Source organism: Amia ocellicauda, chromosome 12 (genome assembly GCF_036373705.1).
Source record: "Amia ocellicauda isolate fAmiCal2 chromosome 12, fAmiCal2.hap1, whole genome shotgun sequence".
NCBI lineage: Eukaryota > Metazoa > Chordata > Actinopteri > Amiiformes > Amiidae > Amia > Amia ocellicauda.
In genome coordinates, this window is record NC_089861.1 from 22,799,322 (window position 1) to 22,824,947 (window position 25,626).

General features: G+C 41.3%; 1 protein-coding gene and 1 long non-coding RNA gene across 2 annotated transcripts in view; one reads left to right on the top strand and one right to left on the bottom strand.

Annotated features, from left to right (window-relative positions):
• On the bottom strand, positions 1–17,880 carry LOC136764578 (uncharacterized). Its single transcript, XR_010821212.1, has 3 exons — positions 17,812–17,880; positions 5,574–5,620; positions 1–1,546 (listed from the first exon to the last, which is right to left on the bottom strand). It is a non-coding gene; the product is annotated as an uncharacterized LOC136764578 (long non-coding RNA).
• The window catches only part of LOC136764577 (cytosolic phospholipase A2 gamma), a 22,835-nt gene continuing 3,372 nt past the window's right edge, over positions 6,164–25,626 (top strand). The window contains exons 1-15 of the mRNA XM_066718754.1: positions 6,164–6,229; positions 7,137–7,165; positions 8,319–8,430; positions 9,071–9,213; positions 9,462–9,660; positions 10,001–10,112; positions 10,402–10,542; positions 11,353–11,418; positions 12,190–12,261; positions 14,544–14,651; positions 15,072–15,191; positions 15,495–15,542; positions 17,264–17,365; positions 17,768–17,922; positions 25,403–25,571. Coding sequence (XP_066574851.1) covers positions 7,143–7,165; positions 8,319–8,430; positions 9,071–9,213; positions 9,462–9,660; positions 10,001–10,112; positions 10,402–10,542; positions 11,353–11,418; positions 12,190–12,261; positions 14,544–14,651; positions 15,072–15,191; positions 15,495–15,542; positions 17,264–17,365; positions 17,768–17,922; positions 25,403–25,571 — 1,570 coding nt within the window. The 5' untranslated portion in view covers positions 6,164–6,229; positions 7,137–7,142. The remainder of the gene's footprint in view (positions 6,230–7,136; positions 7,166–8,318; positions 8,431–9,070; positions 9,214–9,461; positions 9,661–10,000; positions 10,113–10,401; positions 10,543–11,352; positions 11,419–12,189; positions 12,262–14,543; positions 14,652–15,071; positions 15,192–15,494; positions 15,543–17,263; positions 17,366–17,767; positions 17,923–25,402; positions 25,572–25,626) is intronic.

The window sequence follows — 25,626 nt, forward strand, 5'->3', positions numbered from 1 at the left end:
TTCCGGAACCGAATGGTCACGTCACTGGATGGGGACATTCCCAAGCACGGAGTAGAAGTGGAGAAACACACGGCAATAATAATCAGCACCAAGGCGGACTGCATCTTTGAAACCCTATTTAACCATGAAAATTAAGCTCATTCAGCATCTACAAACAGCATAGATACATTGTAAAAAACAGAACAAAAAAACGCGAGATCACATGTACAAGCAGAAAGAAAATACAGCTATACAAATATGTTAAGATAACCCAGCCTTTTATTTTTATTTATTTTTATTGATGCATTAGGGATTTACACAGATTCGCTATTTCAGACACTTTTACTGTATTGAATAAAATACAAGATAGAGTAAACATGCATTCGTCACCGCACACAGTTCCAGACCAGCAAGTTTTTAGTGCCAGAGAAAGCAGCTCTGTGCCTGCCGGGAGCCAGTTCTTTTTGCGGTGGAAAAGCACGGAACGGTTCCAAATTAAGCACCGGCTCCAAATGGGCACCGGCTCCTTGTTGGTGGAAAGGCACTATCAGGCACCCAAGCGCTGTCTCCTCTACGTGTTCCCACTGTTCCCCCTACTCCCGGTGGTCCTGGAGAAGTTCAGGAGAGAACAATAGGCCACACATAACAGAGTGCAGGCTTGTATTGGTGTCTGTTTCAGGTAGGGAAGATCTGAGATGCATAATGATTTGTAAACGAGAAAAGGAGAAGCTGCACATTTTCTTAAGGCAAGACTCAAGACAGTGTAGAATCAAATGCCACAGCTGGGTCAATGACATCTGAGATGGAATGGAATGATATCACACCCTCATTAATCTTTTCCTTGGAAGGCTGTTCTTGATGGTTTTCAGTGAAGTTTATCTAGAAATCCAATTACTTCTTAGTCACACCAACTTGCGCACATCACAGCTCAGTGGTTATCAGCCGCCCTGTGTACACACTAACAGTAAAATAAATATAATCAGGAATGCAGAAAAAGCCAATTGCATTACTAATGGCACGTGATGCAACTTAATTGTGCTTTCTTTTGCATATTTCTTTTAGGGTATTTTACATGTGTATTTCATTTTTTTTGTTTGTTAATTTTAAACAAAAGTGTATTTTGGGTCCTTATCTTCATGGAATTCAACAACCAAAAACAAAACTAAAAAAAATAAAATAGTTCTTAGGTAAGACTTCAGGTGTCAGAGCAGCAGTGGCAGAGATGAGGCAGTGGAAGGAGCTGGGTAATACCACTGGACAGCCCCGGTATCTCAAACCCAATAGAGAGGCAATGCTTGCATTTTCTAAATGAGGATTTTTATGATTTATAACATTGTATTGTGCATTAACCAAAATAATGTATGTTATGTTGTACTCAGAAATATGAAACTGATTGGCCATATTGATTTCACCTTTCCTCACAATTTGCCTCTCTGTTGGGTTGGCAATACAGTCGGGCTTGTGCCCAGAGGTTAGCATGTGGCACCATTCTCTCTTCTTTCTGCCAACACATGAAGTCCTTTGTTGTAGGAAATGTATGTGGCAGCACACACATTGAATTTATGATCTGTGAAAGAGAAAAACATTAAACAAAGTGGTAGGAATGGAAGTATCCGCTGCCTAATCGCATCTACTAACCCCAATGTTTTTACAAGTGGATTACAAACAGAAAGTTAATTTTTATGATACAGTTAACTGACTTTTCTATGTAATAGCACTAAAGTAATTCCAAACAACTGACTTACTGACCCAGTGAGGTCTATATTGAGGTCCTAGATGCTAATGTTCAGCTCTTTTTTGGGTGTTTATGGTGCTTTTCCTGGAACTTGACAGACAGTGGTGTCCCACACCCCTCAACTTCCTCATTGTGGTTAACTTCAAACTGACACCCCTATTGAGCAGAGAGGTGTAACGTGTGTATAATGTATCATAAATGTACAAGCTGTCCTGCCTTGCCATGCTACACTAGGCTGTTAAAATGTAAAATTAACCCTCCAATTATGTTGGGAATTTAGGTACATTTTGACCCAATGCAATTTCTGCCAAAGGTAAAACAAATTATAAAATTGGGTACTGCAGCTTATATGATTTCCAGAACAAAATGTGGGTAAAACGTCTCCCTTAGAGGTGGGGTCAAGGATCTTGCCTGCCAGTATGGACTCAGAAGAGAATCTGCTCTGCCATTGATTTTTTGCATTTGTCAGTGATAAATAATAAATATATTATCCTATATATATGGGAATAAATATATTATATATTATATACACAGAGGTTTTAACAATTGAAAAACGGATAACATGCCACAGGTTAACAACCAGTCCATTCAAGTCCTAAGAGAGATCATGATAAATGAAGAGGAGGTAGTAAATGGACTAGCAGAATTAAAAACAAACAAATCACCTTGGCCAAATGGTATATTTCCAACACTACTTAAAGAAATTATTTATAGGCTGATAACTCAAATATTCCAAATGACACTTAGAACAGGGGATGTGCCAACTGACTGGAAGACAGCAAATGTCAGACCAATTCACAAGACAGGGGAAAAAAATTACAGACCAATCAGTCTCACCTGCATCACCTGTAAAATGTTGGAAAAAATGATTTGACAGAAGATAGAGGAGCATCTTAATGAAAACCATATTCTTGGAGATTGTCAACATGGGTTTAGATGAGGCAGATCATGTTTTACTAATTTATTAGAATTACACGCAACTGCAGTTGTAGATCAGGTGAAAGCATTTGATATGATATACTTAGATTTCCAGAAAGCTATTGATAAGGTTCCACACCAAAGACTGATCCTCAAATTGGAAGCTGTAGGCATTCAGGGTAATGTAAGTAGATAGATTATGAACTGGTTGATGTCTAGAATACAGAGGGTGTCGATTAGAGGAGTTGCTTCTAACTGGAGTGAGGTTGTTAGTGGAGTTCCACAGAGATCAGTACTAGGGCCATTGCTTTTTCGAATCTATATTAACGATCTGGACTCTGGGATAGTTGGCAAACTTGTCAAATTTGCAGATGACACCAAAGTAGGTGGCTCAGCAGATACAATCCTTGACTACGACCTGAAGGACTGAAATCCTGCAGCGCCCACAAGGTCCCCCTGCTCAAGAAAGCACATGTACAGGCCCGTATGAAGTTTGCCAATGAACATCTGAATGATTCAGAGGAAAACTGGGTGAAAGTGTTGTGGTCAGATGAGACCAAAATTGAGCTCTTTGGCATCAACTCAGCTCAACCGTGTTTGGAGGAGGAGGAATGCTGCCTATGACCCCAAGAACACCATCCCCACTGTCAAACATGGAGGTGGAAACATTATGCTTTGGAGGTGTTTTTCTGCTAAGGGGACAGGACAACTGCACCGCATCAAAGGGACGATGGACAGGGCCATGTACTGTCAAATCTTGGGTGAGAACCTCCTTCCCTCAGCCAGGGCATTGAAAATTGGTCGTGGATAGGTATTCCAGCATGACAATGACCCAAAACACACAGCCAAGGCAACAAAGGAGTGGCTCAAGAAGAAGCACATTAAGGTCCTGGAGTGGCCTAGCCAGTCTCCAGACCTTAATCCCATAGAAAATCTGTGGAGTTAGCTGAAGGTTCGAGTTGCCAAACGTCAGCCTCGAAACCTTAATGACTTGGAGAAGATCTGCAAAGAGGAGTGGGACAAAATCCCTCCTGAGATGTGTGCAAACCTGGTGGCCAACTACAAGAAACGTCTGACCTCTGTGATTGCCAACAAGGGTTTTGCCAACAAGTACTAAGTCAAAGGGGTCAAATAATTATTTCACTCATTAACATGCAAATCAATTTATAATTTTTTTGAAATGCGTTTTTCTGGATTTTTTTGTTGTTATTCTGTCTCTCACTGTTAAAATACACCTACCATTACAATTATAGACTGATCATTTCTTTGTCAGTGGGCAAACGTACAAAATCAGCAGGGGATCAAATACTTTTTTCCCTCACTGTAGATGAAGTATCGCATGAGAAAGACCTAGGAATCCATGTGGACTCCTCACTTTCTCCATCCAAACAATGTGGGGAAGCAATGAAAAAGGCAACAGAATGCTAGGGTATATTGTCAAAAGTGTAGAATTTAAAACAAGGGCAGTAACGTTCTGTACAATGCACTAGTTAGAGCTCATCTGGATACTGTGGACAGTTCTGGGCTCCACACTTCAAGAAAGATATCGCTGCTCTAGAGGCAGTTCAGAGGAGAGCAACCAGACTTATTCCAGGTCTGAAGGGAAAGTCCTACTGAGAGACTGAGGAACTGAACCTTTTCACCCTGGAACAGAGAAGACTACGTGGGGACTTGATTCAAGTCTTTAAAATCATGAAAGGCATCGACCACATCAAACCAGAGGAGCTTTCCAGATCTGCAGGGACACACGCACCCGGGGACACAAATGGAAACTGGGCTTCAAGGCATTCAGGACAGAAAACAGGAGACACTTCTTCACACAGAGAGTCGTCACAATCTGAACAAACTCCACAGCGATGTGGTAGAAGCTGAAAGTTTGGGAACATTTATTAATAGACTGGATAGGATAAGAGGAGGAGATTATGCTACAACTGAGTGTTAAGTGACCTGTGAGCAATAGAGGTCATGATTTGTGCTAACCATGACTCTATTTCCATCAACCATTCCAGATATTTGACCTTTGCCACCAAGTGTTGACCTGTTCTGATGATGAACTGAGGGTTTATAGAATAGTAGTTAGGTGACACATTGGGGTGTGCACTGTGCTGATGCAGATGAGATGTTTAAAATGGCTAGGGTTAATGGAACATGGAGGGAGGACTTTTTGTCACAGAAATTCAAGGTCTAGAAGGTGAAATGTATGAAATGATTAGTTTAATTGTCTGAACATTCACATATGAGATAAGGTGGACCTGGGCAGCCTAAACCAAGTGTCAACAGGGTCAAAGATAATGTGCATGTGAAAGTACTCAAGTGAGATTTAATTTATACTTAATCTTAAAGAGGTAAACAAGGTTGATTGTAGCTCAAACTGTAGATTTGAGAGAGAATACAGGCAGTCTCGGTGCAGTGCTAACTCGCACAATCCATGTATGTAAAGTCACAATCACATAAAACCTCTTCTGCTGTGGATCATCTGCTCTTCCCATTACCTGGGAATGGCAGCAGTGTTTTTCAATGAAGGACGTGCAATAAAGTTCCCCTCTAATTTCATATATATATATATATATATACTCTGATTCTCACAAAGAATAGACTCCACACCAGTTGCCTGGAGAAGTTTCACTTAGCTATGCCTCCACTGGACCTCTGACATCTAGGAGCAGATTAATACAGCTGTAGCTCCTCCACCTCCTCTTTCTCCTCACTCCCCATACACTGCTGTTAGCCCTGTCTACTTCTGTTACTTTCACACCTTTTTGTAACTTTAAAGCTGTGCCTTAGCACCTCACGTGACACTAAAATGTATTTGTTTTTCCCACCCCTCTGCTCAAAAGGCTTGTTAGATGTACTATGTGTTGGGGTTTGAAGCCTTCACTAAAATAAATAACTGTATTTACTGTTTTTAGATCCATTTGGAGAAAGAACAAGAGCAATTTACCACGCTGAGGAAGTTGCAGGAAGTTGCAGTGCCAGAGGTTCCACATCCTGTCATAAAAGATGGTAATATTAGTGGACATGTCATGGACATTAAATGCATGCTAGGTGTCCATGTATCACCAACTCTCTGTAACACCTGGATTCGTAATGTGCACAAACTGGCATGGTGCACTTGGGCTTTTCACAGGTTTATAATACATGTATAAGGTGGTAAATGCACAGCTGTATACAATGTTTCTGTGAGCTATTTTTCGAGTGAGGTTGGCCAAGCCTTCCTGCCTTATGGAATCCACTGTGTCTAATATTTCCCTTGAAGAAACTCACTCCTTTGCCTCTGTCTGTGATGGTAATCTGTGACGGACAGCTGGAGTTTTCTAAGAATCATACACCTCACATTTCTATCTAATTCTGACTCAGTATTAATTTTTACTATCTTATTGTAGCACATTTCACTGGAATTGTGGACAAGTTGGGGGGTTGGCCCAGAGCCTTCCATATCTAAACACAAATTACTTGTCTATTTGACACCCCTTTTGGAATTCAGCCACACCCACTCAATGGATATTATAAGGTGCAACACTGGGAATGTCAAGCCCACTGAAGCAAGGCAACAGGAGAAGCTCTTGACTGACACTGGATGAAATAGCCACCCAGAAGGTAAAAGGTTTTACAATTGTGAAATGATTGCCATGTCTTCCCTAACCCATAGATAATGTGAGTAAAATAGCACTTTAGAAAATCCACCATGTATTTTTTTTACTTCTACTTCTCCTAGTGTGCAGTTTTGTGGAAAATATAATGATGATATTCATATTTGACAAAGGAAATGACAAAAGAGCAAACAATATATTTTAAAATAAAATCTTAATTGAAGTCCTTTAAACAATCCTTTACTGGGATCACTCAGAAGTTGCCTGAGTAGAGATGTGGAGAGAGTTAAACTGGTGCTAAGAGCAGTGGGGGCAAAGTAGACATAATTACCAAAAGTAAAACAGCTCTGATAGTAATGCAAACTGACTTTATGACCTGTTCCTCTACCAATTTTCTACCAAGGGCACACAAATGGGCAAATCTAAGAAGATGGGCAATTTTTAAGGCAGCAACAATGCACTAAGTCACAGTCATTTCCTCTGGGAGTTATAAAATTACTGAGTCACAGAATAGGAGATGTGTGGTTAAGAAGTCAAGGATACAAGAAATAGGGAATATGAAATAGGGGACTACAGTCCTTATTATATAAGGAACTGATTTATTCCTGTGTTTTGAGAAGGAAGGAGTATCAGGGTGAGAAATGGGGATATAGAACGACAGTGACTGTAGTGTATTATGTAGAGCAGCTGTATAAGGCGTAAAGGACAGTGGGATAGGCTCTAGTGGGCTGCGGTATGTGGTGTAGGAAGGTGGATGTTGGCCTCTGGCGTATAAGATGTAGGAAACCAGAATTCAGTCATCAGACACAAGCTCATTGAAATCCTTGTTCTCACTGGTCTGTATGGGTATGAGTTTCAAATGTTGTAGACAGGGAGTGGCAGTTATTGATTTATTTTTCTGAATTATCTTACAGGAGAAAATGGCAAGTCTTACATCTAGTAGGTGAGTATCTCATAACTATCTTCTGGTAAGAAATGTTTGTTTGTTTGTTTGTTTTTTCATTTGCAAAAACCCAGGAGCATAATAACCAGTTTTTTTTTTTTTCAATATTAGAAAGTTAGTATAAATATTACAAATTAGAATTAAGGTGAATAACTTTGGTGATTATAAAATGTTTTTTAGGATTGTTCTTAAGTTTTGTTTTTCACTGTATTTTCCCCACATTATATTTTATTACGGAGGTCAGAGCTCATAAACATTTAGTAAGTGGGTTTGGCTCTAGCTCCATTGACTTGTGTATAGAAAAAGTGAGAATTCTCAACAAATGTATACATGTACATGACCCTGGAGTTTCCTCTAGCTAGCTCAGTAGTAAATATACAGCCCTGTGTTTAGAGCAGTTGAAGTGAATGGAGCTGGAAGCTTGTAGAAATGTTCTGTATGCAGGGAATTAGAAACATCAAAGACAGCAGTTGATTGAATCAGCAGTCATACCTGGGCTACCATAGAGTTCAATAACGTTATATCTAATATGTATACTTTGAGAATTTTAATTTAGTATAAGCTACAGAGGCTTTTTTATTAGTTCATTTAATTATTGAATACAACTTTGTTGTTTAATTTTACTGCAGTTGCTACCTATTTCATTTGCCGTTCTCACTCATGCCATATCGAGCCTATAGCGTCCACTGAGATGTTGGAAAGGGCTTTTAGGTTATTTACTCCTTGGTCATGGAATAGTGATCTTGGCTTGATTGAAAGTATCTATATATTGCTAATTTTATTCCAGATCATTGTTCTTTCCATTATATTTGAAGATAAGACTTTGATCTGAGTGTTTGATTGCGTAAATATATTTGCAAGGGTGATCTGAAGGGTTGCATTGTAATGATTTTCTGAATCATTTGTATTGAACTTTGAAAAATCCATTGAAAACATTGACAGGAAAGCTAATATTTTCTCAGTGTGTGTGTGTGTGAGTATGTTTGTGCATTAAATTGTCACTGTGCCTAAGATGTGCATGAGTAGCAATAAGCCTGTGATCACACTGTGTGTGTGTGTGTGTGTGTGTGTGTGTGTGTGTGTGTGTGTGTGTGTGTGTGTGTGTGTGTGTGTGTGTAAAATACTTGTAAATCCTGTGAGATATTTTTTTCAGCAAACCTGTCCGAGTTTCCAAATCTCTCTGCAAGGAGGAGATGGAGGCTGTTGAGCAGAGAAAAATCAAAATACACAAGTGCCTGCAGGAACTGGGAATTCCCTGTGAATTGGTATGCAGTTTTATAAAACATGTCTTAATATTACTGTGGTGTGGTATGTGCTGTGATCTGGCACTTACTGTGTTGGACTTTAGACTGACAAGGGCATCTTAATTTGCATGATTATCCAACACGTAATAACCCTTTTCTGGCCCCTCTCTGTCTGTAACTTTGAATTGTACAGGGAAGTGCAGGAGGGTGTAGGAATGTGAAAAGAAACAAGAGACAAGACACATTGGATATCCCAGCTATGACCCCATTTTGTGTGAAGACCCCATTTGTATTACCCCCCTGCTCAATTAGATCTCTTACAGATTACCACTATTAGAAGGATACAGACACAGTACCCTCTCCTCCTTGTTATCAAACATTTTACAAAGCAATGATAGATTTGAACATTGTGTATTAGGAAACAAATTTTTGACATATGCGACATACACAATATTGCTAATCATCCAACCCTTTACTTAAAAAGTGTGCCGCTGTGTTTCCTTTTTAGTTCCATTTCTTTAAGTGTCTATAGCTCTGGAGGCTACTATCTGGATCCGGATCTATACCTATGTCTATATGCATGGATGGATGGATGGATGGATGAATGTACAAGCTGAGTGTGTGAGACTCATTGATTTTCTCCTTGCCCTGTCTGCCTCAGGCTGATGTGCCTCAGATCGCAGTGCTGGGCTCTGGGGGGGGTCTGCGGGCCATGGTGGCTCTGATGGGGACGCTGAGTGAGCTGGGGGCTCAGAAACTGCTGGACTCAATCCAGTACCTGTGCGGGGTGTCGGGATCCACCTGGTGAGTTTGTAGCCCTGGGGTCAGAGGTCACAGGAGAAAAGTAAGAGCACCGTTCAGAGCCCATTCTATAAACCGGCAGAATGCTTTGACAGGCTCAGATTGAACATATTGACAAACAAGTTCACACACGGGATTTCACTAAGGGGTGGAACTGGCATGCAGAATAACTAATTGGAAATGTCTATTTGAGCGTCTCCTCCGAGTGTGATTTCAAGGAGAAATAGAAGAATGTGTATCTGTGATTGCAGGTGTATGTCTTCTCTGTACAATGATGAGAAGTGGTCCCTTCAAGTGGAGCAGAAAGAGGCCGAGATGGTTGAGAAACTCACAAGTAAAGAGATTACTTTCCAAGACGAATTCAACAGGATATATGAGGCCGCAAGGGACAGTAACTTCTCTCTGACAGACATCTGGGCTGCCCTGTATGTTTATCCTGTCTTGAGAGATGTAAGCAATCTTGCCTGTGTTTCTGTCTCACTATAGTTGTCTGTCTATGTGTCTGTCTCACTATAAGTGTTCATGTGTCCATCTATTGCTTTAGGTGTCTGTCCGTGTGTCGGTCTTCCTCTCTGTCTGATTGCCAGTATGAGTGAAGTTTATTGGTAGCATCGAGGAGCAGAGCACCATAAAGACTGTGGAAAAGGAGTCTATCGCTGCACATTTCATTATTTCTTTCTCTCCTTCTGCTGATTCAAGAGAGCAGGACTTCTTTCTCACTGATCACTTGTCCCACCTGCTCTGGAAGATTACACTATTGGTCCCTCACAGATATTTGTGTGTTTTCCAGAAAGAAACAAAGAGTGTTTCTGATCAGACAGATAAGGAAATGCTGAATCCCTACCCAATCTATTCCGCCATTGACAGATGGAGACTAGAGAACAAAGACAAACATGACAAGGGTAAGAAACATTGTGATGGGAGTGCTCAAAATGGTAGGGACCACTGTAACTATTACTGCAATAATCCTGAGAAAGAACAGGGCAATAAGACTCCTAGTGTGTGAGCTTTTCATGGTGACATCATCCCTCCCTCTGCTTGGTAGAGCATTCAAACCCCATCGTGTGTCCGGCCTTATAGTGGTTTCTGTTGTTCTGCTGGGGGAGCTGTGTTGATCAGACAGAACTGGCGTCTCGAAGCCGGGTCGGGGGTTCTGATCACGGTCTCTCTCTCTCTCTCTCTCTCTTAAAGGAATCTGGTTCGAGATCACCCGCCATGAGTCTGGCTACCCGGGGTGTGGTGCCTTCATAGAAACGTCAAAGTTTGGCAGCATTTTCAAGGAAGGGGAAATCCTTGAGCAGCGGGATGAAATGGACCTGCTGTACCTGAAAGGTTTTTACTGCCTTTAAACATGCTGATCCCTAGATCAGGGAACCACAACGGCTCTGTAGCTCACTGTCAGCAGGCGGCTCTCCCTGTGTTTCTGGTCTTGGCTTGGCCTGGTCTCAGGAAGATGTCGCACTGTAGGAAATAAAACCTAGGGATGTTTGCTTATTTTGGCCAAATCATTTGCATTGTGAAGGGAATTAGATGTTTAATCTGACTAGCAAACCTAAAATATAATAACTTTTATTACAATTTTTTTTTTAATGAACTTGCTCAGATGTCTCAACTTAGTTTAAAGATTGAGTCAGTGAGCATTTGTATTTATTTCTACCAGGAACATAACCCTTGTCAACAGGAATAATGAGACACAATGAGTTTCTCAACATGCAGTTTCCCTAAATTATGTTAAAAGAAGCTGTTGGGTATTGTTACATAACCCATTATGAAATGCTAGGACCTCCGGGAACTGGACAAAGGGTACGGATGCCTTTACGAATCTCTTATCCTCCAATCAAATCTCCCAAATGAAAATAACTCTGAACTTATTAACTGTCTAACAGCAAGTAACATTAACTGTAAATGTTTAAATTAACAAATTAAATACATATAGATGACAGCATAAGAATATCATGGCATTGGCTGGATGACATCATCAGAAAAATGTGTGCCTTGCTTGGCCATTGGGTAGCGGTCGGTCACAATGTCTTATATATTCATATATATTTTTGTTTTAGATTTTTTTTTTCCTTCTAACAAGTTGGCCACTCTCCATTAACTCCCATATCCATTATCTCTTACTGCTCTCTCTTTCTCCAGGATTGTGTGGCAGTGCCTTAGGAAGCTGGGAGGAGAGCAAGAAATTTATCACATCACTTATCAAAGGTACAGCATTTAATGAATTATATTATTAAGGGATTACATCTGTCAATCACTAAAGTCTCTGTTTAGTTGACACTTGGTCACAAAGTTCAGACACGCCCCAGCCAGCACACGGTTAATCAAGCAACACAAGGGGTGGGCAGCATGTCAGCATGTCAAGTCTGTAGGGTTGTCAATGAATGCTGCAAATGTCCTCCCTACAATGCCATGCTTCTGCCGTTTGCACTGTGGCTTCGTTGTGTGAAAACGATCAGTATGTTTCCCAGAGGATGTGTGCATTGTCTGACACAAGGGTCATCTCTGGCGATTCCTTTAACAAATGTCAGCTCCAAAGTAGGAGTAACATCCAGGGGATTTTTCCTTTCCTTTGATAAACAGAACTGAGATCACTTTGCCAACTCCTTCATCCCCTGACTGTACAACTAAAGCCACATTACTAACCCCTTAACTTGCTGATATTAACAATTAGTATTATGTATTAAAGCACTGGTCGCTGCTGTTTTTTGTTCCAGCCGAGCTCTGTTATTTAATTGAACTAATCATTTCCTAAATCAGAGCCTTTTTATTATTTTAAGCAGTAGCGGTTTTAAGTTAAGTACAGAACTGAAGAAAAAACTTTTTAAAGAACCCACTCTTTTATTACACAACTTAGATAGTTCGGTTGGAACAAAATCCATCAGAGAAGGGAGTCCTCCAGGACCAGGATTGTGCACCCCGTCTTAAAGTGTAGTTTTACTGTACTCTGTGTTCTAATCCAAATCCTCATTGTTGCAGGTTGGATTAAGTCCATTCCCGGGTTCAATCGAATGTTACAGGGAAGGGCAACAAATGAATCTGTTTCTACAGGTGAGGATCTGTGGTGTTGTTTTCTCAAATATGAAATTCATGCAGTTAATTCCCGGCCAAACAGTTTTTCACTGCTTTGTGTTGGTGCAAGAGGATAAGGTTGTAGAATATCCAGAATGTTCTATTATGGCAAAATAATGGGATTCTTCTAAATACTTTAACTGAATAACTGCAGATGCTGATCTGTCTTCTGTGTCCATACAGTTTCACAGAATCTGTAGATTTCAGCAAAACTATAATCATTTTTCACTTTCAGAAGACTAAGAATGATGAGTCTCAGTTACCATAGGAAGAAATGGTACCAGATTATGACACTGAGCACTTATTCTGTAGTCATGAAGTACTGTAGTACCTTAAAGTTAACATGCTTATTAAAGGACAAGTAAAATGTGGTAGTTTTTTTAAAAATCAACAACAAACCAACCAGTACATATTCAGATTATTATATTGAATTAAATATTTTAAATTACATTATTCTTGTTTACAAATGGAAGAATACTACTGATCTGGAGAAAATCAATAATAATATAATCCCCCCTTTTAAAGAATGTGAGATACGGGCAGGAAACAAACATTTATTCAACACTGTCTTCTGCAGTGCAACAATAGTTTCCTGAAAAACACCAGTCGGTGGCAGCCCAACAACCTAATGCAATAAGAGATGGAAAGGGAGTGCTCCTAATCTCAGCTCATTACCTGTATAAAAGACACCTGTCCACAGAAGCAATCAATCAATCAGATTCCTAACTCTCCACCATGGCCAAGACCAACGAGGTGTCCAAGGATGTCAGGAAATGTGCTAAAACTACATAGGCAAGTGGATCTCACTGGAAAGGGAAAGAGAAAGAAAGGCAATGAAAGATCAAGAGTGTAGAAAAGTCCCTCTAGAGCAGTGGTTGAGGTCTTTTGAGGATCTGCAAGGAGGAGTGGGACAAAATCCCTCCTGAGATGTGAGCAAACCTGGTGGCCAACTACAAGAAACGTCTGACCTCTGTGATTGCCAACAAGGGTTTTGCCACCAAGTACTAAGTCAAAGGGGTCAAATACTTATGTCACTCATTAACATGCAAATCAATTTATAACTTTTTGGAAATGCGTTTTTCTGGATTTTTTTGTTGTTATTCAGTCTCTCACTGTTAAAATACACCTACCATTAAAATTATACACTGATCATTTCTTTGTCAGTGGGCAAAAATACAAAATCAGCAGGGAATCAAATACTTTTTTCCTCACTGTAGTGTTGTGAACCCACAGTCAGATGTAAAAACAAAACAGGAACAGTCATAGACAGAAAAAGATGGTTTCCAAAAAACACGTAATTTACTGGATGTTAAAAAAATTAAAAAATAATCAAATGGCAAATACCAAGCACTGGAAAATGTTTTCAAAACACAACACAGTTCAGAAAAGAACCTACAAACAAGAAAAGAAAAACTCCCATAGCAGGACAACTAACACTACTTTAGAGCTACCTAGACTACCTAGACTAGAAGCTATAAAAACTTTGGCCCACCCGATAATAGCAAACCACAAACCTGTACATCATTGCAGTTACATTTATGATTAGAAGAAAGAGTCATAATCAAAAGGAGTACAGTTCTGTAGTTTTCTATTAGCGAGTGGGTCAATGTTTTGATTCAATCCAGACCTAGGTTTACACTTACAGTTGTATACATTATACATATATACACTACTGTACAAATGTTTTATTGAAATGTAAGCAGTTTAATGTCTCAAATGTACTTTGCAATTAAAGCATAGAACAAATAAACAATTGGAGATAAAAATAAATAATGGAATCATTTTAATGAACATGTTTGAACCCCTTAAGCTGACAAACCCCTTTGGTACCATTAAAATTGCATCAAATCCATGTTCTTCTCTTTAATCCCATGTGTATTCTTCACTGTTGTGTTTGCCAAGTGTTTGCTATCTCATGAAAGCTGAGACTCTCCAAACAAGCATCCACAAACAAATGTGGCAGCTCCCACATCCCTGTTCAACCCAAAAGTTACAAGGCTATTTTGTGTTTATATTTGTTGTTAATGCTACCGATCCAGTTAGTTGTCAAATCAAAGGATGGGCCTACTCCATCACATATAGTCTGAAAATAGAAACTCCCAGTCAACAATGTAGATAGACCTTGGTACGTATTAGTCTCAAATCTGTATTATTTTGATCTCTGTATAAAAGAGTGTCTGGTTGTCACAGATACCCCATTACTGCCCCAAATTAATGTTTTGAGTAACTTTGTGTACTTTCTACACATCTATCGTTGACAGTCGACCCCAATATGGAATGTATGCTGTTACTGCTGGACCTCCACGAAGCCTTCAATGATGGGACGGACTGCAAACCCATTGTCAATGCCTTAATGGCCCTTCAAGAAGGTGAAACCTCACTCGTAATCATCAGTCTACTTAACTAATATGGATGCTTCTAACAAGGATGCTTTATCCTGTGGATTTTTGTTCCAACTACACCCTGAAGTAATTAACTGAATCATAAATTGAAATAATAATTTGCTTAACTTGATCTTTAAAATTATTTCAGTTACAAAAAGTTGGAGGATGTGGGTGCCTTATACTTCAATATTTAACCTGACAACTCTAATGGTTAAAAAAGATTAAAAAGCTCTAACTAGGCAAGTTATTAGGTCAATTAAGGAACTGAGAGAACAAACACCAGCAGGATATTGAGTAGCCAGGACCAGAAATAACACTGACTCAGACCCTTGCAGTGTATTTACATTGTGTTTACATGTGTATGTCTTTGTAATGCTGCATTTCCTTTTTATCTCCGTCTCCTAGGCAATGAGGAGGCACAAAAGCAGTTGCAGCAGGTGCTGGAGAACTGGGACCAGCAGAGCGAGGCAGAGCAAGTGAAGACACTTTCCGACCTCTGCCAGGAAATGTGCTTAAACTACATAGGCAAGTGGATCTCACTGGAAAGGGAAAGAGAAAGAAAGGCAATGAAAGATCAAGAGTGTAGAAAAGTCCCTCTAGAGTAGTGGTTTCTGAACTTTTGGCTGGTGCCCTATATACATTTGGGTCACAGCTCGCACCTCCATGTCTCACACTCATTTATATTACCATTTTTGTAATACACAGTATTGAATCAGAGTCTTTCGCCTTCATTAACTAGATTATAAAAACAAGCTGCTCTTTCTTTCTCCTGTTATTAAGATACACAGCTAACTTTGATCCCTTTTCTTTAATTTCTATGTTTCATAGATCAACCCTCTCTGGAAGAGGCTGTAACACTAAACAGCATTTTTAATGGTAAGTACCCCCACCGTTTAACCCAATTCAGGTGTTAAGAGACTGTTATATGTGAATGTTATCACGTTGCTTACTGTGAACTATATACAGGATTAAGATAAAGGGGAGGACATTCAAAGTCTCTTTCCAACACAAACACTTCAGAGCAAAGGATGGCCGCAGCAGAACCTCCGTCAACCAGCAGACACGCCTCACCATACCGACACAGAGACACAGATGCAGAGGTGCAGAGAGGGGAAGAGAGAGAGTAATATAGAGTAATATACGTGCACTGCATGTACTGTGATGTAGCGCTTGGTGGTACTGCGTTGTGCTTCCCTGGACCCAGGTGGGGGAAATCTACCAGGAGATGATATGGTGTTGCTCAATGACTGACTCCCCCCCTTGACACAGGGAACAGGGTATGGCTTCCTGTTGTGAAGAAGCAGAGAGAGGAGTATAGTTTGAGTTAACAAGACTTTATGAGCATTAACTTTATTAGGAGAACGTATCATGGACTGAAATGTTATCTGTGTAGGTTATGAATTTGTGCAACTGTGCTTAGTTTAGGCTCGAGACGCACTAATTTCACAACACAGTTCCGTGAAGTTGGCCACTGCACTTACAGCAAAAACGATAAATTGCAAATATGTTTGTGCTATGTTTGTGCTGGTTTGTGCCATTGAATTAAACGTTTGTGCTGCTTTGTTTTTTAAGATATTACGATATCGGCGAGTGACGTCACTATAAATAATCATCAATAAATTGAATAGCATAATAGACTAAACATTGATTTAATCAGCACAAACCAGCACAAATGAAGCACAAATGAAAGAGAGGTTTTTGGATTGATTCTGTGTCGGGGCTGAGTTACAGTCATTTGTGCAGAATAAATAAATGTTAATATCTTCAAAACCAAAGCAGCAAAACGGCATGTCAACGGCACAAACGTAGCACAAACGAATGTTATGCAATTTATCGTATTTACTGTAAGTGGGAGGGCAACTTCAAGGAGCTTTGCAATATCCTTGCCTACATGTTCCTCTGTAATGGAGAGGGGAGAGTCACAGGAAAGTCTTCCACCCAACTGGGTGTGGAGTCACATCCGTCATCTGACACTAAAGAGGAACCGGCGACACTTCCGGAAACTCAGCCAGAGGAAGAAATTATAGCTCTGTCAGAGCTAGAGTAGGAGAAAGAGTGGCCAGCAGCATGAGAGACAGAGGCACTCATAGAGCAAGACTGGATGGAGCAGTTAATCCTCCCAGTGAATTATGACGAACTGTCAGGAACTGTCCGTTGGACAGGCTAGAGTGGGAGGATGAAGCATTCCTCCACATGCTTGAAAGGGAGGACCTGGAAGATACTTAGACAGGACCAGGCCTATGTGATTACAGTGGGAGGGGGTTCTGCCACATCCCCAACCTCCACCCCTGTGTGGCTGTCCTCCAGTGCCCCTGGCACAGCTAGCACAGCCTGGGGGGCTGTGTGACGCCACACTAGGTGGTCCTGGGCCGCCCTGCACCTCTCCAGACCCCAGGTGAGGGAGGATACTGGTGGAACTGCTGACTAGCTGTTCCCACCATGACTGGCTCCCTGCCTCTGTAAAACAGGAAGCAATCTGCAAGCGTAGGAGGAGGGTGTGTTAGAGTGGAAAAAGCCAGTGGTAATTGAGGCAAGGTCTCTGAATGTCGAGTGGAATTTGTTAAAGAGTGGAAAACAATCTTTAACTTGTTGTTTAGGTTTTGTCACTACATTGAAAGTCATAACGATCATCGTCCGCCTCCTCTTTGAATGGACCTGGGGAACCAAGTTCAACTTCCTGCACAAGTACCCTAACCCAGGTGAATATGTACTGAGCTGCAGTGCTGTACTATTAAAGGCAACCAAGGACAAGACCATTGCAATGTAGCTGAATACAATGAAATCCTTTAACACTTTCCTGTAATTGTAACTCCAATTAAGTCCAAGCATGAGAAAGGCAGCTATAGCAACAGATCAATGTGAATTGTGACAGAGACAGAGCTTGGGCTTATAAGTTAATGCAATCAACGTAAATAACACAAATTAATATATCTGAAGCTACACTAGAATTATGGAGTCATATATGACAGTAGGCTAGAATACAATAATGTATAATGACTCACAGAACAGTCTAATACAGTGTAGTATGTAACAATATAATATAATAAATCTCCGAGCAACACACCATTCTCTACAGCACCAACCCTTCACTCCCTCTCTAGAGAATGTTCTCCCCAGTGACCTGGTCCAGGATGAGAAGATTTACCTGATCGACGCTGGCCTGGCAATTAACTGTGGCTACCCGCTGGTCCTGAGGCCGGAGAGACAAGTGCAGCTCATCCTGTCCTTCGACTTCAGCGCTGGAGACCCATTCCTGGTAAATATGCTGACTTTGTGCAGTGCTTTACAGTTGTGCACTACACTGTTATATAGTAACAGTTTCAGACTGTCATGGTTGTTTGCAAGGGAACACACTGCACTTTGCTTTAAAAGGAACTGGCCTTTAATTGAGTAACTGCCCTTACACCACTCTTACAAGAGCAATAGACTGTTCACTGAAACCCAGACAGAGAGGAGAGGCTGTGTCAGAGGGAGACAGACAAAGGTCAACACAGAGACGCTCAGGATGCACAGGACAAATCTCCACACACAACTTAAAATTTGCAAGTATTTACAGAGTAGATACCCACACCCTTTTTTCCCTCGGGTCCACCATATCCCCTTTTCCACTGGTTCATCCGACCCGACCCAGAACCGAGCAGGAACCGATCTAAGCTGGCCTGGTAGGGTTGGGTGTTTCTCCACTGCAAGAAGCGAGCTGAGGTAAATGATGTCTTGTGCTGTGAATGTTGAGAGTTGCGTGCCTGATGCTGAAAGATAGGCAGGTTTTTGACAAGAATGGAAGATCTTGAGAGTATGGTCATTTTGTATTATAATTTTTTTACTAAATGAAAGTGAAACCCAACTGGTCTGGCTACCAATCTGTAAATAGTGAAGCTGCAAAGACATAAATTAAACATTCTCAATTGCGACAAAAAAAACATTTGAAAGGCTGCAATTATTTAATTGAATTTCTATTTGGTAGGCTATAGTATTATTTAGGTAGTCAGTGAACCCTGGTACATTCACAGTTCAAAACATCCATAGTTATCCACTAGATGTCACCATCACCCTTCTTTCCCAGTCACCTCTCCCAGCTCCCTTCATTCAATCTACATTCCTGAAACCCATGTGCACTTCTGCAATCACCTTCTGCTCCCATTTGCCCTGCACCTCACAAACTGGTTTTCTGTTCCACTTTTAAACCCCTCACTAACTCCTAGTTTTGTCAGTGTGTTCTACATCTCTGAGCAGTCTACCCGTGCCTAGCTATTGCCTTAAGAACACAAGATAAAGTTTACAAACGAGAGGAGGCCACTTGACGCATCATGCTCGTTTGATGTCCATTAATAACTGAGTGATCCAAGGATCCTATCCAGTCTATTTTTAAATGTTCCCAAATTTTCAGCTTCAACCACATGACGGGGGAGTTTGTTCAGATTGTGACAACTCTCTGTGTGAAGAAGTGTTTCCTGTTTTCCATCTTGAATGCCTCCCCCGTTACTTCATCTAGTTCTATTCCTCCCATAGTGTAATTACAGTGGACATGTTTGTTACCTACATGTAACAAATGCAGGTTCCTTGATTTTTTGACCTCTTGCTTGACTTCCTGACCTCGACCTTGATCCTCCCCCTGGTTGCCTGATCGCCCGACCCTTGCCTGGGACCATGACCATGTCTTTGCCTTGCCCTTTAACAAAGGAACTCTTCCCTCAATGTAGAAACATCTGTCAGGTCCCCTGTGCTACCTTCTCTCTCCACTGGATTTTCCCTAATGACTCGTACTTGACCAGGGCCTTCAATGCTTCCTTCTCCAGGGAGCCGGGACAAAATGTCTGCATTCAGATACAGATTCCTCTTCCCTGACCGATGTTTAATATCGAATACATAATTGGCCAGTTGGGCAGCCCATCGCTGTTCAACCGCTCCCAACTTAGCCGTACGAAGATGTACCAAAGGGTTATTATCAGTGAAGACCGTAAAGGTCATCCCCCAAAGATAGTCTTTACATTATGCCCACTTAAGGGCCAACAGCTCTAATTTAATAGAGCTGTAATTCTGGTCATTCCTTTCTGCAGGATGTAAGTTATGACTAGCATAAGCAATAACTCTCTCCTTCCCTTCCTGTACTTGGGACAAAACTGTCCCCAGCCCATCCAGGCTGGCATCAGTACATAAATTGAAAGGCTTGGCAAAGTCTGCATACGCAAGGATAGGGGCACTCACCAGTCAAGCTCGTAACTGCTCAAAAGCCGCCTGTTACTGCGGCGTTCAGGTAATGGGGGTATTTTTCTTTAAGGGCGCTGCTCCCACAAACAACCCATGTAGAGGGGCAGCGATCTTGGCAAAGGCAGGGATGAACCATCGATTATATCCCACAAAACCCAGAAAAGACTGCACCTGCCGCAGAGTCCCGGGGACAACTCAGTTCTCCATGGCCGCAATTTTCCTCTGGGTCAGAGGCCACCCCAGCCTTACTTACTCTATGCCCAAGATATCCCACCTTTTTCTGCAGCAGACGGCACTTCCGGGGCTGCAAATTTAAGCCATAATCATGAAGCAACTGAAAGACCTGTTCTAGGTGAGACAGATGTACAGTAAAATCAGGTGAATAAACAATAATATCATCAAGATATATTAACAAAGACTTGTTCACCTGATCTCCTAAGCATCGGTGCAGCAGGCGCTGGAAAGAAGAGGGAGCATTACATAAGCCAAACGGCATTCTCTCAAACTCGTACAGCCCAATTGGAGTCGCACAGGCTGTCATCTCCCTATCCCTAGGATCTACTGCCACCTGCCAGTACCCACTGGCCAAATCAAGGGTCGAATACCACTCAGCCCCGGTCAAGCTGGTAAGAATTCAAGCATCAATAGTCTACACAGAATCGTAGCGACCCAACGTTCTTTTTAACTACTCTCCGAGATAACACCCTGGGTCCTCATCTGTTGAATCAGGCCCCGGAGCTCTTGGAATATTGCCGGGGGTACAAGCCGATAATGTTCCCTCGACGGGGGAGCAGCTCCTGTAGGGATATGATGATATACTGCCTCAGTTCGGCTAAAGTCCTCATCATGAGCCACAAACACACAGCGCCACTTCTGCAAGAGCGCTTCCAGCTGATCCTGCTGTTCAGTGGACAGTCCCTCCACACCGCGGACCCACTCCACCGAGACTCCCATCTCAGTAGACTGGACTGGGCACACATCCACTTCCACTACATCTGGGAAGTGATATTTAAATACTACCTCCCGTACTTAGTGTATCATTGCAGGGTCAAGGCTGGACAACCGGGCCAGCGGACGTCGCTGAGGCACATCTGTGGGGTAAGTACAAAGATTAAATAGTTTAACAGGAACCTTACCCTGGCGAACCCATGCCACCGTCCACGCTACTTGCCACTGCTGCGTGTCGTCCAATGCCTCGATCAGGATGTAATGTTCAGCCCGGTGGGAAAACTCAGTAACGTGGGCCCACAGCACCATCTCACTGCACAGAGGGACCCTACGGTAACGGACCACCTGCCTCTGTCTCCAACACACAGCAAATGCCTGCTCCCAAATCTCAGTGCATCTGGCTGCTCCCCAGAACTTAGCCCACTGGGTCGTCTGGCCCTCAAACAGCTGCTTCCAGACCGACCCGATCACATTCATACCCAGTATTCCTATAGTCGGGCTAATGTTTCCGTCGGCCACAATAACCACCCTCTTTTGCAGGACAATCATTTCCCCAATCTCAAAGTCCAAGAGGACGTAGCCGATATCGGTGATCTGCAAACTGTTGGCAGCCCGCAGTTTTAACCAGGCAATCTCTTCAGGGCCCCCATAGCATGGCATCCCAAATATTTCCTAAAGAACGTCTCACTAAACAAAGTAACTTGGGACCCCATATCTAATACACAAGGCAGGGAGACCCTTTTTACCAGCACCTCCACCCCTGGACAGTCCCCCACCAAATTGGGCTTACAAATGGCCAAGTCCTCTCTCGCCGAACCCCTGCCCACGTGCCCTACCATGGTCGAGGATAGGAGTTTAAAGCTGGCTCGCTACTTCGACGTGCAGAGCAATGCCGACACATATGCCCTACTCTTCCACACTTCAGGCATATAGGCTGCCCTTGCCTCATCCAACGAGGCTCCACAGATGGCCAATGTTGCTCTTCTTCCACTCGGCTGCCTCGGTCCAACACCCTTGGTTCTAGGACTTCCACAGAGCTGGGTCGACCCAACTCTCCCTTCAAAAGGTGGCACAGCTCCTGCACTTGTTGTCGTATTCCTCTCTCAATTCAGCTCTCAAGGCGGATCTCCACGAGGTGGGGCTCACAGGGGGCTTCTGTTCATCCGGGGCCAAAACCACAGCTTGAGAAGTCACCTCCTCACTTTCTCTCCACCTTTCTGTTTCTAAGGCCCATGCTTCTTTTCGTACCTGGCCAAAAGTCATCCCTGGCTCTCGATGGACCAGTCGTAGAGGCTCCTGCTTCAAAGGACCCCCCCCCAACAGGCCTGCGATGTACTGATCTCGCAGTGACCCCTCATTCTGGGTCAAATTACCATTTCCCTGGACTTAAATATTGAATACTGAATAGAGGGATAATGTGGGAATTAACCCAAATAACAAATTAACCATAAAAAATAGAAACAATAAGTAAGTCAAAAGAACATACTTCATAAAAAAAATCGTGAAAAATGAGCACAGTGCGCAAACAAAAACTACGTGAATAAATTTGATAATAAGTAAATAAATAATAAGTGATAAATTAATGCTAATGGCCAGTCACGCCCCACCCATGACATATAATCTCTAGCAATGATGACAGACAGTAATTCCTTTCCATTGCTCAGTACCTGCACGCCAGCAAAGATGCAATTTAATAAACCGCACGTTTATCTGCTATACGCAGCAACACATGCAGGTCTCTATTGCAAATCATTTCAACATAAGTGAATATGTTGTTATTGATGCAACTGATGAATACTTATCTAAAACAACAACTTTGTTAAATAAATATCTATATAAAAATACATTAGAAGACCTATGCAAATGGCTTAATAGCAGACATTTCAACTCTCACGCATCTTGTATCAGACTCTCGTATTATTGTCCCGACATTAGCGCAACTTTTTATTGTTACAATTGCAAACTACTGTTTTATAAAGGAATATTTTGCAATTTCAGCTGTAATTGACCGACCAATATAATTTTATTTTTCATGTTTTATACATTTTCATTCAATTGCCAGTTTAGCAATGTGAGCTGCAATGAAAATGCCTAATATTAGCATCCTTGTGGCAATGTATTCCGGTCACAACAGCGAAATACAAAATGTATAAGATCTATGTATGTATGTATCAATCTATGTAATTGATGCCATCTACTTGACTGCACGCTTGGCTCTTCCTCTCCACAGCACAATCAGACTCCTCTCTGCGTTCGGAAACAACTGTGCGCTCAGGTTCCAGCAAATACAGAATCAACAGCACTAGCCGTGTTTGTTGCTTCTCTTTCCTTTTCTGTCATATTATAATTCTGAAACACTTTGATCCAGTTCATTAAAAAGTCAGTGATTATGACTATGACATGTAATTAAAAGTAATTATTTTTCCACATCCTTAACCACCTTATTTCTGCTTTATTGCTCACCATGAAATATGTCCTCCTGGACTGAAGACTGTCCAGATGTCATACGTGACACAGTAGCATGACCACAGTAGAACAAAAGGAAACAGAAAATATATCAATTAGTCGCTTTGAAAAAAGGTACAATTCACTACACACACAATACATTCATATGTATTTTAAAATCTTTCCCATTACATTCAAACTCTTATGTACCAGTTTTATTCACCGATCGCCACAACTAATCAAAACTACTCAGCACTTTTAAAGTAATCTTTTGCATCCACTGATATACTTTTTGGATGTTGTAAAATAAAATACCGGTCCAATCTCATTAAAACAAAAATATCACTATTAAGTATTAGTCCTACCGCACTACCAGTATTGCTTACTCTTGATACAATGATGTTTTAGTACAATGATATTTGCTGATGATTAAAAAGAAAACGAGTTTTTAAGAAGTAATCGGATGTTGGAGGTTAAAGACTTTCAGCTGAAGAAGGGCTATCGCTCAAAATGTAACAGATTAATTTATTTAAACTCGTGTAGATCAATCCTATGATTTTTTGCTAGTAGCCTATATACATAGCAGTAGTACTTTAAGTATTTGTAATGTATTTTATTCCTGTATTAAATATTCAAAATATATTTAAAGTTAGTAATAGGAGGATGATGACGGGTGGATGATTCACAGCCTGGCCAGCTTGATAGAAATGCCAGTGGGTAAAACGCCGAGCTGTGCCAGGTTGGTTCCGGCTCAGGTCGGATATCCCAGTGGAAAAGGGGTACGTGTAGTTTGATGTGGTCTGCTCCCAGCATGCATCTGTCCCAAGATGGTGCCGCACCATTTCACTGGGACATTTCACATTGGTTGTGTTTAATTTACACAGAAAAAGCTGACAACAGAGCTCTCTGTAGTGGTTTAATTAAATCTCAGGATACACCGATGAAGAAGCAGCAAGGTTATTATATGAAATAATAAATACTCTGAGCTCTGTTCTCACATGAAGTGAAGAAAAGAAATGGTGATGAGAGTTGGAAGAAGCCTTTTGTATCTCGTGATGAACAATGGGTTACAATCTTTTCTATTGGAAGTAATCTCATTAAAATCCAGATTACGACATGTATTCAGAGTATAATCGCTGTATACAAAGACAGGGTTGCATGCTTTTTGTAGACTTCTGTAATTTCCCACTACATCTCTTAAAAATACAGGGTGAAAGCATTACACATCAGGGTTCCCACAGTCATGGAAAAACCTGGAAAGTCAGGAAAAAAGGTCAAAAATGTTTTGAACCTGGAAAAGTCAGGGGAAAAAAATGTTCAATTCCAAAAACAAAACTAAAAACATGAATTCTAGGAAATGAAAGCATTAAATATGCGGGTCATCAATTAGCTTAATTTCTTGGAGATTTTTTTCTACAAAATTGTTTTTGCAGGAGTGCTTATCATATTTGTTTCTAATTATAAAATCGATTTCATAATTCTGAGATGATGAGGGTTGAAATCCACATTTCTGTGTTAATTTGACATGGAATGACCCACTTACTGTACTTTTGAAGTAGTTTGGTAAGGTGGAGACATTTAGTATTGGCATCAGTTCAGTAACATGCACCTTACATAGAACTGTTTGAGTAGACCTACAGTAATGGCAGCAATGCATCTGTGTACGAATACGATTATGCACACTGACTGTTATTATGCACATTATTAATGTTATTTTTGAGCATTGACTGAATGTCAAACAGGAACATATCTTGCGATATAAAAAATATTTAGTTTGAACTTTTTTTTTTCATGGAAAATGGAACCCTGAATTGAGTGGGAACCCTGACACATTCACACTAATTTGTATGTGTAATGTGAGTTTATACATATAAGTAGTTGTGGATTTCTGCTTGTTTGTGATTGGACCTGTCCCACTTCATTTTTTTGTTTGGCTATAAAGCTGATTGAAGTTCATTGTAAAGAAACACTGTGTGCGAATCCCACTATTGACAAACATGCATGGAAATAAACATTGATTGGTGAATTAACAGTCAGTGTCCCGCCCTCCATCTTTCACTCTTTCTCTTACTCCCATCTCTCTCTCTCTCTCGCTCTCTCTCTCTCTCTTTCTCACTCTCTCTCTGGTCCTGCAGACAGTCCATCAAGCAGCAGAGTACTGTCAGCAGAACAACATCCCCTTCCCAGACATCCCAGTGGTGAGTGAGGAGGAGAAGGCCTGTCCATCTGACTGTTACATCTACAGCGGGGAGGACATGCCCACTGTGATGCACTTCCCTCTCTTCAACAAGGCCAACTGTGGAGGTCAGTCACCATTTCTTATACCGGGACATGTTTACTGATGATTTCTTCTTCCCTA